The 17102-nt window shown below is 41.2% G+C and overlaps 1 protein-coding gene across 7 annotated transcripts in view; it reads left to right on the top strand.

Moving 5' to 3' along the window:
• The window catches only part of PHACTR2 (phosphatase and actin regulator 2), a 291648-nt gene that overhangs the window by 229861 nt on the left and 44685 nt on the right, over nt 1-17102 (top strand). For 4 of the 7 annotated variants that reach the window (XM_070461304.1, XM_070461306.1, XM_070461305.1 and 1 more), the window contains exons 4-6: nt 2427-2585; nt 8102-8341; nt 12212-12740. In XM_070461304.1, coding sequence (XP_070317405.1) covers nt 2427-2585; nt 8102-8341; nt 12212-12740 — 928 coding nt within the window. The remainder of the gene's footprint in view (nt 1-2426; nt 2586-8101; nt 8342-12211; nt 12741-17102) is intronic. The other 3 variants (XM_070461309.1, XM_070461308.1, XM_070461307.1) reach the window with 2 other exon arrangements.

The raw sequence follows: 17102 nt of genomic DNA, 5'->3' as shown, positions 1-17102 counted from the left end.
TTATTCCTCTTAGATGACCTTTTTTATATGAAAATCTAACTTCAATCTAAAAATTCAGTGATTGGCCTTCTCTCCTGAGAAGTCCATAGTCTAATCCAAGTTTAGTCATCTTCTGGTTCTTACCTTTCCTTTCCCTTAGCTTTAACCTGAAGGCATGCAGATGTTTTTGTCTGCATACCAGCCTCCTTTCCTTTTCTCCTGGGATGCCTTTTTAATCAGTCACTTATCTTCTGTTCATGATTTTCTTCTTGTCTCTGTTCCTCTGTTAACTGTATCCCCAAAGAACCTGTTTACCCGAAAGAGGGAAACCCCTCAAACATTCTCATGCTTCTTATTTAACCACTTATTTCTGTATGCTTTATCTCTTGGTTTACTTCAAGCTTAGGACTCTTTTCTGAGTTTTCTCCTTTCTTTGCATACAGATGCTCCTGTAAGACCTGGAGTGGGCATCTTACTGTAACTGGCAGCCTGGCTCAGGACTTATTTTAATTCTAAAACAATACAGAAAACTAGAAAACCTTTTCAGTACACACACCAGTTAATTAATAATAACTTTAGTTCTCCTCTGTTTTTCTTCTTGAATTCCATATTTATTACAAACATGGCTCATTTTCCTATTATTGCCTATACTTTAGCTTTATTTCATATTAACATCTCAAAGTAAGTATCTTTATACATTACCGACCATTTCTCTTTATCATGTGCTAATCCAGTTTCTTCTTATGCCACAATTATTTAATTTTCTCTCTAGCATTTTTATTCTGAATTTAAAAAATTAGTTTTTTAATCTCCTAAAGAATTTTTAATGTAATAATGGTTAAAATAGAATTAAATTGTCATTAACATGATTTCAGCATGTTTTTATTACCAGCGAAAGTCATAGAAAACAAAGATAAATTTGTATTTGAGTTACCTGAAAACTGAGAATTTTTATATAAAGAAATGGTTTTCTGTTCTGTCTGGAATTTTCCATTCTTAGATTATTTATTTTTTGAATCCAATACCTGGACATTATATTGTGTCTCCCCTCCCTCTTTTTTTTAATAGTAAATTTCTTGGGATCCAGTAATGAGAACCAAGGATCTGTTGTTTTCTTTTTGGTTTGTCATGTAGTCTTTTAAAAATTATCACCTTAATTTTATTGACATAGTTAAGATTTACTTGCAATAACATTGCCAGTTATTATCTATTTTAATTTTATACAAGTATCGGATTATAGGTACGTAGAAGTTACACAACTGAGGGACAATTTTTTGTTCATTTAAAATATGATTGCATTATATGTATTTTACTTGTTAAAATGCCATGTTTGTTTCTGTCAAAAAGGCCAGTGGATTTTATTGTTGAGCCAAAGCAATTCAATCATATTTAAAGAAAAATTAGGAGATGGTCATTCTGTTCAGAATAATTGCAAAGTAAAATTAATCACACTTGCCTAAAACTAGCTCTAATTATACATTTCTTCAAGTTTGCTAAGTAAAAATATCATCATTAATTTTTTTTCCAATAGCACAGCTTCTTAAAATTTTCCTGATATGAACTAGTGTTAAATTTTCAAGCATCACTGAATTAAGAGTTTCTGCAAAATCTCTTACTTTAGAAACTCCTAGGAATTTATAAACATTCATGGATGTTAAATTAATTATTTATGGTTTAGATAACATTAAATTTTAATTTCAGTTGTGATTTTTTAAAAATTCCCTCAAATTGCTCTTTTCTTAACATTTTTTCATAATGTTTTCAAATTATTATTGCCCCAACTTAAAGACTTTTGGCCAGCAATATACAACAACTCCCTGAATACATTTTAATATTTCCATAAATAGCAAAATGAAAATACAGTTAGCCTTACTGACATCTTTCCCTGAGTAGAGTAGAGGGTATATTACTGTGTAAAGTTAGCGTGTCATGGATATAATATTCTGGAGACAGTGGTGCTTGGAAATGTTCATGTCTCCCACTGATCGTTTGTATGTGTAATTGCTTTTCATGTTATTTGTATATTTGCATTCACCTTGTGTTTTTGGTGCTTGGTAAAAATGTTTATTCCATTTTTCAGATTCCTCCTTTTATCATTCAGTTTCTGAATGACAAAGAGACTCCCAAGTGTGACTTCAACCAAAACTAAACCCAAGAAGAGAGGGACTCTTCTTCCCAAGGGATATTTTATAATTAGATTAATCATTCCTGTCTTGAGATGGCATCTGGGTACCCCCTCCATAGCTGCTTTCCCCCAACACTAAGAACTTCCTAGCTCTTTCATTTCAATGAATTATTCAGTAAAACATTGTGAAAATAGTCCAGAATGTATTTGGGTCCCAGGTCTAAAACGTAAATCTGAACCCTACAGTCCTAGTACCTGGAAAACTGGGTCTTAAGAAAGCCGTCAAAGTTAGACATCTAGGTGTTTCTCTCCCCATTTTTAGATGGAGATGTAACAGTTAACTTTGAAAATTCAAACGGGCACATGATACCCACCGGAGAGGAATCTACCCGAGAGGAAAATGTAGTAAGATCTGAAGAAGGTAATGGCTCTGTAGCTGAAAAAGCACCAGCTCTGGAGGAAAAGGCAGAAGATAAGAAAGGTAAAATCAAGAGAAACCCCACAATTCTTTTACAGCTCAAAGATGAGAAGCAGGTCTTGGGTTCCACACATAGTGACCCTGAGACCAGTAGAGAGGAGTTCTGTAAATACGAGGAGAGAAATGATAACTAGCAAAGAGAAATGGGATGGTTTCCTCAGATAGATACATCCATTTTATAAGCACATCATTTAATGCTTTATTAAAGAGGGCTAATTAATGGTAAGAATCAGAAATCATGGCTTCTTCTATCATTAGAGATGTCTGGGAGTGTTATCCTTTCATCAGGAGTTTTTTCTCAGTATCTTCTTTTAAAAAAAAAAAAGAAGCAGCAATCTGAACATCTTTCTCTGCGGGTGACAGTTATAGCAGCTCAGCTTGGAGGAAGAACAAAATAGGATGGCTCACTCAGCCCAGCACCACCTCTTCAGAAGTGGAAGCTTGGCTGGTAGCGTCCGCACACCCAGCACTGTAGTTCTGGTCCAGGCTCAGACATTTCTGGGAGACCAGGAATGGTTCCCAGTGATGCCGGGGATCTGGGTTGCTGGCGTGGCCACAGCCTCTGCCCGATGATTTATCTGTGCAGTTGGAAATTTTAAAATATGCCAGAGGCAATTATGCCATTCGCAGAAGCTTTCTTTTGAGATACCTTGGTTTCCGATGTGAAATACTGTGGTAAATTACAGAACTGCAAAATACATGTCTGTCGGGGACCCCCAGAACATTCACAAGTTCCTGGGCACTGATAGACTGCATTATCCATACCACACCTATCACAGTTGCAAGAACCCCCAAACCTCTTATGCAAGCCTGAACTGAAATGCCCATAAAATAAGCCTTTGTTGGAACAGTCTAGATGATTTCCTGCCACATATAAATGAATTGTCAGGAAGTAGGCTAGTTTTCCATAATGTCTCCTTCTGAGTTGGATGGCAAAAATTTGTCAGACCTAATCTGAACTTTCTAGGCATTTTGAAGACTCTTAGAAACTGCTGGAAGGAAACTTCTCTTCCTCTGTTCTTGACCCAAATCCTCCAAAGACAAAGGGAATGAAAGAACATTTGTCAGATGTTATAACTTAAGATCATCTCCTCGGAAAGTCTATAATGCCTTATTATTTACATGTATATTAGCCTTTCAAATTTTTAGAAGCCTCTATTAATTACCTGTTGAAAATTATTTTGCTTTATTCAGTATTAAGTATGGAGCTTTACTTTAGTCTTTCTGTTGAACAAGTCTGGTTATGCTTAAGAATACCGATTATAAGAAATTAACTAATGTTTTTAGTGATATGATTCCTGGATAATAAAAAGAAAACAGACCTGAATAGATTTTGAGAGTATTTAGGTGAAAGCATTATTGCAGTGATTTCTTTTTTTTTTTTTTCAGTCCAACTGTCCTGTCTCACCACACTGTTAAATTTCAAATCCATCTGTGGTTTTTCCCTGGTCCAGCCTTTTCACTTTCAAGGATCACATCTTTCGTTGTGTAATAGAACCATCTCTAGTGCTTGCCTTGTCCATGTGGAGTATCAGTCAGTGGACTGGACAGGCTTCAAAAGACGTGTTTCCTTTATCAGCATAATAAAAAGTTGCTGACAGCTTTATGTTAATTAAACCCTCAGGCCTGGGCATTCCAAGAAGATGGCAGACTTCATAGGTTCATGGATATTTGAGAGAGGTTTTTGTTTTCTTATTTTTTATCTTGGATTAGTACCTTCTGTTCTTGTTGGTCAGATAAGGTCCGAGATAGCATCGTGCTTTGGCTGGTCTGTACATGAGAAGATGAAAATGCTGGTCTTGCTACCACAGCCCTAGTAAGACAGAGGAGCCTCCCTTTCACTATATGGACAGTGTCCCCACTGAAGCCACGCTGAGTGAGGGGAAGCCACTTGCTGACACTAAAAAGAATGTCAGTCCTAACCAACATCACAGAATATCGTGTTAAATAGAAAATACCTTTTAAACAAACCATTCATTGCTCTGGAAAGACAGCGTTTAATTCTAAAAAAATTAAAATAGCTTAAGGGTCACTCTTAGCTCTGTTCCTCTTCTGATCTCACTTATGTGAGCTTACAGCTGTGCAAATCCACCTTCCCATGTTCTCAGCTTATCCTTTATTTGGGGGTTCAGTGTTCCCCTTCCTTCTGCATAAAGTCAGCTTATCCATGAACTTCATTTCACCTGTTAATTGGTTATATTTGCAAAACTAATGCCGCCTGGATGCTTGTATATCTTTTTAAGACAGCATATTGGCACTTGAATATTTGAAACATCTGCATCAAAGAGAGCAAGCAAATGGCAAATGGCCTTCACCCTGCTCTGTGGGTAGGTTCTACCTAGGACTCATGGTATTTCTGGGGCTCCAAAGAGGCTCCCAAGGGCCCGATTCCGGAGCTGGAGCAGTGGGGCCTTTTCTGCCTATCACTGGAGACTTTTCCCGTAAGCCTTCTGGGCCTCTTAGTCTCTCATTATTCCTTCTCAATAAATATATAAGAGGCAGAAAAACTGATCTGCAATCTGTTAAGTATAGCGTGGTATTCAATATGAGAAATCTGAAAAAGTATCAGATATTATTTCTATTGAGTCCTTGTAGAGGGCTTTATTTGTTCCCCACGTGAGCATGAAGATATTGGCCACAGGGGCCAGGGAAGGAGCATACTGAACGTGAGCGGCGACCTTGCCTCCAAGCAGATCGTGGCCTCCGTGGAGACCAGTATGCATACAGGCCACTGCAGTGAAAGATGCAAAGTGCTCTAGGAGGCCTGAGGACAGCAAGCCAGGGAACTTGCAAGGGGTATCAGATTGGATCTTAGAGGAAGATATTTCCAAACTCTGACCTGGAGGAGACCAGAAGGAAGCAGTCAGGTGAAGGAGGGAGTTGGGGGCAGAAGGGCATTCTAGGCAAGAGGAAGGCTGCCTGCAGTTCTCAGTGTTGTTCAACTTGACTCTCCACGTGGTGGAAGGAGGCCAACCTGAAGTGTAGTGGTCAGCCACTCGCCTCCAGACCACTGTTGTGACAGGTAGTATCCTCATCAAGTCAGAGCGCATAGGCAGCCCTTTCTTAACCTCCTCTTGAAAACATTATACTGCTCTCTGCCATCTGTCTTTGCTTCAGATCATATGGTAATAGTAAAAAATACCTCTTGACTTATGTTCATTGTCTCCCAGATACAAGAGTTTGCTCCCTACTGATGTGTGTGTTAATATCTATCAGCTGATCAGTCACATTCACTGAATAGACATAATGTTTCAAGCATCATGCTTGATGGGATATAAAATTTCAGACAAAAGGAGGTCATAATTTAGTCAGAAAAGCCTACTGTTTGCATGCGTGTGCATGCATACACACACACACACACGCACACATTAGGAGTCACCACAAAATAAATATAAACATTGGCCATATGGCAAACACACGCAGATAATTGATAGAACTTATAGAGGAAGGAGGATGGACTGTGCTTCTCCAAGAGTGGCCAGAAGTTTTGTGTAGTGAGTACATTCTTAATGCAGGAGGGATTGTCATTCCCAACTGTCCTAGAGTGAACCATCTCCTTCCCAAACCCAGTTGCTGGATAACTTTAGAATTTAAAAGCCTTTAGGCAGATTTAAAAAAGACCCCCCAGAAATATGGCATAAAGGCAGAGAATAAGAGATGTGAGGGTTAGAGCAAGAGATAATTAAGGTACCAAATGTGCAGATCAATGTTTTTGGTTCTCAGCCTGGACGGTGCTCTTATAAGGCTGGATCTCTATGCATAGTATCAAGCAGGAGACTAAAGCTACAAAGATGTTTTGAGAGAACAGTCCTCTACCCTGAATCAAAAGACTAGCAATGTGTATTTGTAAGTTTTACATTAAAATAAGATGTTTTCAGTGACTGTCACCTCATCCTTTTCTCAGCCCTGACTAACACTTGGTGGTGCACTGGTTTTCGGGTTCAGACCAGGTGGGTTAGGAGAGCCATTCCGTATTGAAGACTCTCAGCAGCTTAGCTGAGGAGTCAAGATGTATAAACAGAAAGGCACACAGACAAAGGAGCCTCTGATAAATGTTGACTGAGGAGCTCAGACTGTGTGTACAGTTAAGTTCAGATGCAGGAGGGTTCCGTGTGGGCCGTTGTGACGGGTGGGTTTCATGGCTGAGGAAAGGTAAAAGAAAAGTTTTATCCAGGCTGATTCATGTCAATGTATGACAAAACCCACTGCAATGTTGTGAAATGGTTGGCCTCCAACTAATAAAAATAAAAGAAAAAAAAAAGTTTTATCCATTACTTAAACTGCAATTTAAATCACTTGTACGGTAGTTATATATGGATTGATGGGGATGTAGAAAAGAGGGGAGGAGTCCCCACTTCACACGCACTGGGGTGAGAAATGAAACGAAAGAGAGAATAAAATAAGATGCATTCCAATGTTAAAATCCTTTCTTGGTCATTTAATAACAGAACAACATCTTCAGTAAAGGCTTAGTCTTGTCTTAACACTGTCTTACGTTTTCTGTTGTGCTCCACTTTTAAAGAAATGCTGCTTAGCTCTTTGGACCCAAGCTGCACTTTAATTTTAATTAGTCATGATGAGAAAAGATAAGTATATGAAAATATGAATGAACATTCAGCATCTCCACATTTTAAAATGTCAGACTAATACTCCTCTCGTTATACAAAATCTTACACGAGGCTTCTATTTGTAGGTGTGATTTTTTTTTTTTAATGAATTTTAAACTTTATCTTTTCAAACTTGTCACTTGTTTTACATGACAGAACAAGTTTGGTGGTTTCTTTTTCTTTTGGATTCTGCACCCTCCACTACCACCAGCTGTGACACTGTTTGAAAAGGTCAGAGAAAGTTAGGGTAAAACAGGAAGCTTCCCTGGTGCACTGGGAGCGCTTGAGAAAATTTTATTAGCAGAAAATGGTTTATTCTGCAGCGCGTTGTGCTTCCTGTACCAGATTCTAGAGAGTCTCCCTTCACTTAGAAAATAATTGATTTTTTTGACCACAGTGAGACAGATAGAGGGCACACATCCCTTTCAAGTTGATGGGGATCGTTCTTCTGGAAAGCCCCTCAGTGGAGGGTCCCCTTGAGTCCAGCCGTTGCGGTGCAGTCAGCCCTCACCCCGTGGTGGTGTGTGTAATGCACGGATCTGCCACTCCTCAGGCCCTTCAGTTTGGTTAAAAGTTTAGCAATCATACCCACATCATCATCGAGTGACCCCCCATCCAGGAGTCAGCCCCTGATGGTGGACCTTTACACTCGCCCTGAACCTCATCACAGTCACTTGTGCAACTCTGTTTTACCACCGGAGTGATAAGGGGCCTGGAGAACACACTCCGGTTTGGTTTTCAGCCTCTGATCTCCTTTACCCCAACCTTCAGTCTCTCTGGTGCAGAAGCCCCCCTGGTTCCCAGGGGCTAAGCAGCCACATGTTTGTATTGCTGTCGCCCTGCGTCTTGCTCCTTCTATCTGTACGGTGTGTGTCTGTATCAGTCTGCTTTTGTTCACTTTCTCATTTGTAGAGATCACTGAAAACCACTCTGAAACACCGGCAACTCCTGCTCCACCTCCTGCAGCTCTTCCTAAGCCTAAACCCAAACCTAAGCCCAAAAAAACACCTGTGCCTCCAAAAGGGGCCGCTGCTGGGGCCAGCCCCAAGGGTGACGAAGTGCCTCCTATTAAAAAAAACACCAAGGCTCCTGGTAAGCAGGTCCCCGTCCCACCACCCAAGCCAGCAAGCCGAAATGCAACCCGAGAGGCCGGTGAGTATGCCCTCCGTGGGGCTGAGTCTAGGGTGCTTGGCTCTGGGGTGGGTTCACTGCTGCTTCTAGGAATAATAGTCTTTTTGGTGTCTGGCGTCTTTGGATGTAACACCGGCGGATTCAGTTGTAACACACAGAATGCCCTGGAGAGTCCTTTGTTGCTGTCTCTACCAAGTGGATATGTTCACCTCATTAGATTTAGGGTGAATAGATGTCTTTCTTCCTGAGTCTCCACTGTCTGCACAAAACCCAGTAGAAGGATACAGGGAGTTGTCTGCCTGATGAGTAGCGATGATATGATCTGACATTAGTGGCTTCTCAGGGTGGCTCTAGTAGCAAAGGACCCGCCTGCCAATGCCGGAGACCTAAGAGAGGCGAGTTTGATCCCTAGGTCGGAAAGATCCCCTCAAGGAGGGCATGGCAACCCACTCCAGTATTCTTGTCTGGAGAATCCCATGGACGGGAGCTTGGCAGGCTCCACAGGGTCAACAAAGAGGTGGACCTGACTGAAGCGACTTAGCATGCACGATCTGACATTATGCAAATATCGACTGGCCTGCCTGTTTGAGTTTATGGGTGGCTCTTTGGCTTGGGTTTTTTCTTTTAAAACATCTTAAGTTTGCACATTAAAACATTACACCTCTTTGACATATTTGCTGGATCTTAATGTCTTAAATCTTAGAGTCATCTTTCTAGTGAGACAGGGCTCACATCACCTAGTTGCTCCACCCCGCCCCCACTCTCTACTGGAGTCCCGACTGCTCGGCAGAGTTGGATGTTACATGCTCAGTGTCCACTTCCTGACCCCATAAACTTCAACGTGTTATAAGGGGTGCGGTTGTAAGCTGCCACTGCAGATCACCAGGGGCTGTTTGGGTGATTCCGTCACTTCATGTCATGTGTGTCCAGCTTTTCCTTCCACGTCAGATGTGCTTAATGCAAAGTGGAGTTGCCGTTCCATTCAGTGAAGTGGAATGAGTTAGCCTCCCTTGTCATCCAGCTTTTAAAAGGATATTAATCCAAATATATATGCTGAGCGGCTTTTTCCCATCACATGCCTAAAAATTCTCCGTGTTAGAAGGTCTGCTGTGCCTAGCAAACCCTATTCTCCTTAAAATCAGCAGCCACTTTCTCAAAATCAGCTACCACGATATGCCTTGGTGTTGATCTTTCCCCTTGATAGTTTATACCCATGATGCTCAGGTTCAGAAAATGGCTTAGGTGACAGTATAACAGAACGCATTGTAAATAGGTTCCTCTCTCCCAGAGTTCCTGTTGTTGCCCTTTGACCTTGCTTGTCTGGGTCTCTTCCAATAAGCTCTGAAAGGAACGTCTCAGAATGCTGAGCCTGCAGGGCCTACAGGCCATTTTCTCAGGGACCAGCTGCCATCACCCATCAGCGTCCGCTCCTGTTGGCGTCGCTGTGTGTCACCCAGCCTGCCTAGCACGCCCCAGGACAAATGCTTCAAGTGAGGCTGTTGCTGATTTATTTCCTGAAGAGAAACCCCAGACTCAGCCCGTTCCTGGGCGTGAAGACCCACCTCCCCACGCCCCGCATAGCAGCAGCTCATGATAGACTTGGCTTGTCCTCTCTCTTACTTCAGGAGAGATTTTGAGTTATTTCCAGGTATTTTATTTGAAGACTAATTTATTAACTCTGGATGTTCCTAAGAGCAAAGTACAGTCATGTTATCCACTGTATTAAAAGAGGCCCGACTGGCCCTCAGTGTGAACAAGAAGCTTGCTGTCTCAGGGTTATCACAGAGAAACAAGATTGCCTTGAAGTCTACCAAGCCCAGCATGTGAAGATCCTTTTATCGAATGTTGGTCATGCTCCTGAATCCTACTCATATTCCGTTTGTAACCACCTGGAACTTTCTGCTTGGTAACTTTGCTTTATTTGAATACTGTTGACATTTCGGGAAAGTTTTTTCAAATTAACTCCCGATTTTTAGTCAGATGTTTTACGCTGTTTCAAAAACTCTGTTGGTTCAGATTCTTCCTGTGTTACTAAGTTAGTTAGTCCTCCAGATCCCCAGATGCCGGTTAGCACATTCACCTGCTTTGCTAGTAAAGTAACATCTCATATGTTTTTCTTTCTCATTGTTATACACTGTGTTAACAACAGAAATATTTAACTGAGAAGAGGTAGCATTTCATTTTTAATCACGGCCATAATTCAATGTAACTTGAGCAACACTTCAGCAAAATCCTCATTTTAGGAGACGGTCAAAAGAGAAATATATTAACATGGCGTGAATTTGCACACTAGGCTTAAAAATTGTCTTTTTTCTTAAGCAAGCCTGAAGTTAACTTTGCTGTTAGAAAAGAAATAATTTTTTAAAAGAAAAAATAGGTAGAACTGATGTGTAGAAGAAATTCTGTTCTGCCTACCTAAGACCTAACTGAACATGTTTAGACAGACAGCAAGTCTTTAGCATCTTGGTTGTGAAAGATAAAGTTCAAATGTACTTAGACTCCAGGAGTGTGCTTCATATATTTGTCCAATAAGTAAATGAAGAGTGTTTATTTAAAAGAAATATTGACAAGCCCTGACATGGGGGAGGAGAATTCTTGTAATTACAGGTATCTAGAACAATAAAGTCCTCAAGGCACAGAGACTTGTTTTAAGCCTGCATCTTTACACATAGTATGACTAGCTTTTCTCGGTAGACCAGAGTTGGTAAAGTCATACATCTCATTGTCTATTCCTTTATTTGTTCTTCTCCTGACCCTCCCAGTTGGCTTCAATAAAGTTATAACCAGAGCTAAGTTACAACAAATAACATCTGTATGCAGTGTGGGTTGGCTCCACAATCTAACAAGATTTTTCTAATTTTTCTGGGTAAGATAGTTTGATCCCTCAGGAAAAAGAGGGAGTGTATAGCCTTGTCACAGAAGAAGCAATTTAGGGAAATGCATAGATCATAAAGGTCATGAAATAATAGTTTAAATGTATTTCTGTGATATAAAGAAAAAGAGGGTTAAATTTTATTTTACCTGAAAATGGTTTGGTTGAAGGCAGTACTATCCAGAAGTAGACCAACATGCCACAGCCATGGGCATGACCCTGCCTGTCCTCTGATGAAGATATTCTTCTAGGAACATAAGTAGTTTCAGAAGATCTGAGAATGATACTCCTTCCCTTCAGTTTATTCAAACACTACACATTTACACATTTTTGGTTAAAAAAAAAAAAAAGACTGTTTTCTGCCTCGATGTTTTAGGGGACTTGTCTTTCCTATGCGGCCGTGTGTTTTTTTTTCCTTTGCCCCATCACCCCTGCAGATGAAGAGATAGGGCAGCGTGGCAAGCGTCTCTCTCTAGGCACTGGGGAGAGCTGGTTTGGAGTTTGCTCTTTTAGCAGTAAGATGAGTAAATTTGCTTTTGGCCGGAAAGGAGCAGGTGGTATATACACCAGCCTCTTCTGAGTGTGGGCTACTGTGTTCCCAGAAAGGCATCATAGAACATGTATCGTCTGTGATGAGAGTAAGCTTGTACTACACCCAGGTAGCTGGTACCTCTCCACACTATAATGTCCCTTCTTTGGAGCATACGGAGACTTTTCCAGGTGACCAGAGGGCAGAGAGGTGAGGCATCCCCTTTGGCTGGCTCAGGTAAAGACTGGAGGAGGGAGAAGACCTCGTACCTTAGGGTTTGGCCTCAAGCATCCCTTGCTCCCTTCTAGGTTGGGGGCAGGGAGGTGGCAGAAAACAAGACCATTGTTGTCATTTACCTATTTTCCTTAATGCATTTATTCAAAGTTTTAGTGTTTAAAGGGAACAGTGTCATTGGCAATTGCAGCTGGGTTATTTGTGTTTAAAATGTGTGCTCTTCTTGGACTCTTAATGCGAAATCTCTCTGCTTCAGCTGGTTCCTCTCATTCAAGAAAAACAACTGGCTCCAAAGCATCAGCTTCACCATCTACTTCCTCCACCTCATCTCGTCTCAAAGCCTCCAAGGAGACAGTTTCTAGCAAAATGGGGACAGTGGGAATCACAAAGGGCAAGAAAAAAACTGGCAAGCAGCCACCGTCTCGACTGTCCTCAGAGGCAACCACTTCTGGCACATCTGACCTTAAAGGGGAGCCTTCGGAGACCAGGGTGGAGAGTCTCACACCCGAGCAGACTGTCCCTGGGGCCGAGGAGCAGACCACAGGCAAACCCAAGTCCGCAGTTCCTCCGGCCCCGGTGACTCCAGCGCCTCCCACCCCCGCCCCTTCTCTCCCCCTGGAGGACCAGAGCACTGTTGCCTCGGACACCCCTGTCGTCCTGATCAGCAATGGAGCCGACCTCCCTGCCTTAGATCCAGGTCAGCTTCTCTGGACTGAAGAGGCGACAGACAGAACCACTTTCCACTCAGGCACTGGCATAAGTGTTAGCAGAGAAAATGCAAAATGGTGAGTCGGGGCAAAAGCCCCATATCCTGTCCATGTTACTCTGTAGCTGGGAACTCAAGATCACTAACTCTACTGGCAAGGAAGGAACTTACTTTGGTTTCTTTTATAATGTAATCTAGTGAATGTTAGGTAAGCACACCTGTAATCCAATCATCGATTTATTTTTCTAATTGAATTACAGCTGATTTCCAATGTTAGTTTCAGGAGTACCGCACAGTGATTCATACATGTGTGTGTGTGTGTGTATACATTGTTTCTCAGATTTTTTTCCCTTAAACGTTGAAAGATATTGAATATAATTCCCTGTGCTGTATAAGTGGGTCCTTGTTGTTTATCTCTTTTATATATGGTAGTGTCTGTCTGATAATCCCAAACTCGTAATTTATCCCTCCCTCCCCCTGCTGTTCCTGTTGGTAATCGTAGGTTTGTTTTCTATGCCTATGAGTCTATTTCTGTTTTATAAATAAGTTCATTAGTTTCATTTTTTTAGATTCCATATATAAGTGATGTCATAGGATATTTGACTTTATCTGACTTAGCCTGATAATCTCTAGGTCCATCCACATTGCTGCAAATGGCATTATTTCATTCTTTTTGTGACTGAGTGATATTCCGTCATATATATAAATGTATGTTTACCACATCTTCTTTATTCATTCGTCTGTGGATGGACATTTAGGTTGTTCCCCTGTCTTGGCTATTGTAAATAGTGCTGCTGTGAACATTGGTGTGCATGAATCTTGATTTTTCATAGCCCTGACCCAGGACTGCCAGGGGCTACTGGAGACAGTGGCCCTACTGACAGATAGACTTCAGACCTGTGGCTTCAAGGATGTTTAAGAGTCTGCTTCATCACTACTCAGCAGTCCTTTTTCTTTTTCCTGAACAGTTTCCTCCTCTTTCCTTATGGTGATTATTTTAGATCTTTACCACTCGTGTCCAGATTTCTCCACCCACTCCTGAAAACCATCTTCATTTCCACAAGTTCATCTTCATAGCATTCTCCGTCTCCAAGAAAATAAAGAGGATCAGAAAAGAACTCTTTTCCAACTCCTTTTCCTCCAACCTTAGAGTGACTATCTTTCTTGCTTTCTCAATTCCCCAACCCAGTTTAAGTGTTATCTCCTCTCTGAAGCCTTTTGATATTCATCCAGACAAGATTGGCTGTTACATATACTCTGACAGTGCTTTTTTCCCCCAACTATGAGGCAGAACCAACCAGTCCATCCTAATGGAGATCAGTCCTGGGTGTTCATTGGAAGGACTGGTGCTAAAGCTGAAACTTCAATACTTTGGCCACCTCATGCGAAGAATTGACTCATTAGAAAAGACCCTGATGCTGGGAGGGATTGGGGGCAGGAGGAGAAGGGGACGACAGAGGATGAGATGGCTGGATGGCATCACTGACTGGATGGACATGAGTTTGAGTAAACTCAGGGAGTTGGTGATGAAGAGGGAGGCCTGGCGTGCTGCGATTCATGAGGTCGCAAAGAGTCGGACACAACTGAGTTACTGAACTGAATGAGGCAGAACTGGGCTTCCCTGGTGACTCAGTAAGAGTCACCTTCCGGGAAGATCCCCTGGAAAAGGTCATGGCAACCCACTCCAGTATTCATGCCTGGAGAATCCCGTGGACAGAGGAGCCTGGTGGTACTACAGTCCTTAGGGTCACAAAGAGTCGGACACGACTGAAGTGACTTAGCATGGAGACATGCCAATACAGGAGATGCAGGTTTGAGCCCAGCGTTGGGACAACCCCTTGGAGTAGAAAATGGCAACCTACTCCAGTATTCTTGCTTGGACAATCCCATGTTTAGAGGAGCCAGGCAGACTACAGTCCATGGGGTCACAATAGTCGGACATGACTTAGCAACTAAACACGAACAACATGGGACAGAACTAACCCCTGTGTCTTATTTACTTCTAATCTGCAGCAACCAGTACAAAATCTGGTATGACATAGGCATGTTATCATCCAGTTTCCCAAGCCAGAATTCATCCTAGGGTGCTCATTCTCCTCTGCTTTCCAGATCTAATCACTCACAAAGTCCTATAAATTTTCTACTTAAAGATCAATAAGACACGTAAGCTCTCTTGTCCCTTGAGTGTGAGAAGAAGACTGACAGTGTAGTAGATGTTATTGCCGATTCTGTCTGGGAAAGCCTTGGAGCTCTTAAATCCAGTCTCTTCTAAGAATAAAATCCAAATTCACTCTTTGTTTAATTTTCTATTTCCCCTTTCAAAAAAAAAATCTTTGTCATGTTATACTTAAAAAAAAAATAGTACATTAATTAAGTTGATTTGGATCAAGAGACTCAAGTATCAACTTTAATTATTTATTGACCTTCACCTATTGAATACTTATTTGATTTGTCAGGAACTGCCAGTTATTTAATTCACATCAGTTTCTCCTGAAATATTTCTGTGTAATAGATGAAAAAACTGATGCCAAAAGAGATAAGAGAGATTGCGCACGATCACCCAGGTAGGAAGTGACAGGATGCAAACCCAGAGCCGCACATCAGATTCATTCCTCTGTTGCTGTTCAGTCAGTCGTGTCCGACACCTTGTGACCCCATGGACTGCAGCACACCAGGCTTCCCTGTCCTTCACTGTCTCCCAGAGATTGGTCACACTCATGTCCATTGAGTCGGTGATGCCATCCAACTGTCTCTTCCTCTGTTGCCCGCTTCTCCTCCTACCCTCAATCTTTTCCAGAATCAGGGTCTTTTCCAGTGAGTCTTTGCATCAGGTGGCCAGAGTACTGGAGCTTCAGCTTCAGCATCAGTCCTTCCAATGAATACTCAGAGTTGATTTCTTTTAGTGTTGACTGATTTGATCTCCTTGCTGTCCAAGGGTCTCTCAGGAGTCTTCTCTGGCACCACAATTTGAAAGCATCAATTCTTTGGTGCTCAGCCTTCTTTCTCGCGTCCATACATGACTATGGGATTTCATAAGTTTCCAAACACGTGCTTCTACTTCTTTTGCAGGTCCTTTTGTGTTTGTTTCTATTATTTTGAGTACTATCATTCAAAGGAAAGCCAAGGGGAAATAAATAAATATTAATGTATAAATTTTTTTTTAATATTTTAGCAAATGATATGAATATGAAAAAGGGTATATTGAAATGAATGCTTTTGGTGTCCTGAATACTTCCAGCCCAGAGCAGGTGTCTTTTAATTATTAGTGTTTGCTAACATCAGCATCAATTCCAGACTTTAGAACAGAACAGTCATTCGACCGTATATTTTTTGCTTGCCTTCTATGTGCCAGGCAATGTACAAAGCACCAAAGATAAAAATGTGGACAAGACATTATAATTAAGATTAGTTTTAACCTGGGCTTCCATGGCAGTCCAGTGGTTAAGACTCTGCCCTTCCATAACAGGGGCTGTGGGTTTGATCCCTAGTCAGGGAACTAAGATCCTACATGCCGTGGTGCATGGCCAAAAAGAAAAGATTAAAAAAAACAAAAAAACAAGATTAGTTTTTACCAAAATAATTAGGGAAGAAGATCAAATACATGGATTCACTATTCAGTATATTAAAGAACAAGATATAAAATATAAAATAATTCCTCAGGTAGTCTCAAGCACTGAGAAAGCACATTTCCAAAGGTGACCTGATTCTGTCCAGCTCACTAGCAGAATCATTTTAGGAAGGGCACTATACAGTGCTAAGCTTCATGCTGGAGGCTTAATATCCATCTTCAGCCCAAGTACTTGGAGGATTGACAGAGAAGAGAGGTGAGCATCTCTGCTCCATTTCCACTGGGACTGTGATCAGAGGGAGTAAGCTGAGAACATCATTAGACAACGAGGTATTTATAATAGGGTTTCCTATCAGTCAGGGTCACTATAATGCTTTCCTAGAAGAGGGCATGGAGATTTTCTCCTCTGTGCATTCTTCAAAATTAAAAATTTAAATTACAGTTCATCCCACAGGGACAGTTTGTGTTTGCTTTTAAGTTAATGAGCTTGGAATAAGTAGTCTCTCAAATTTCCTTCCAAATGCTTTCTTCCGTTTTTAAGTGGAGATGTGAATTAGAATTTCTGGCTCTACGTCTCGTGCTCTACTTAGAACTCTCCCTCAGTTATGTTTAGTCAACGAATGTGTGAAAATTCTGTCATTTTATGAAGAGGCTTTTGTTGGGAATGTAAATGTGAACACTTTAAAGACGACAAGTGGCCCTGTGTAAAAACACCTACTTTTATTCACATAGTGCAGGCTAGTAACTATTTGGTAGATTTCTGTTTGTTGGTAGGTTCATTAGTAGTGGATAATTCTGGTGTAATGTAAAGCAGAAACTAATACACCCATTTGAAGCCCATATCCAAATGAGATTTGACCCTTTTATGCACAT

This window comes from Odocoileus virginianus, chromosome 34 (assembly GCF_023699985.2).
Source record: "Odocoileus virginianus isolate 20LAN1187 ecotype Illinois chromosome 34, Ovbor_1.2, whole genome shotgun sequence".
NCBI classification, from domain to species: Eukaryota; Metazoa; Chordata; class Mammalia; order Artiodactyla; family Cervidae; genus Odocoileus; species Odocoileus virginianus.
The sequence above is the reverse complement of the archived record's forward strand: the minus strand, read 5'-3'. Positions and strand labels throughout refer to the sequence as shown.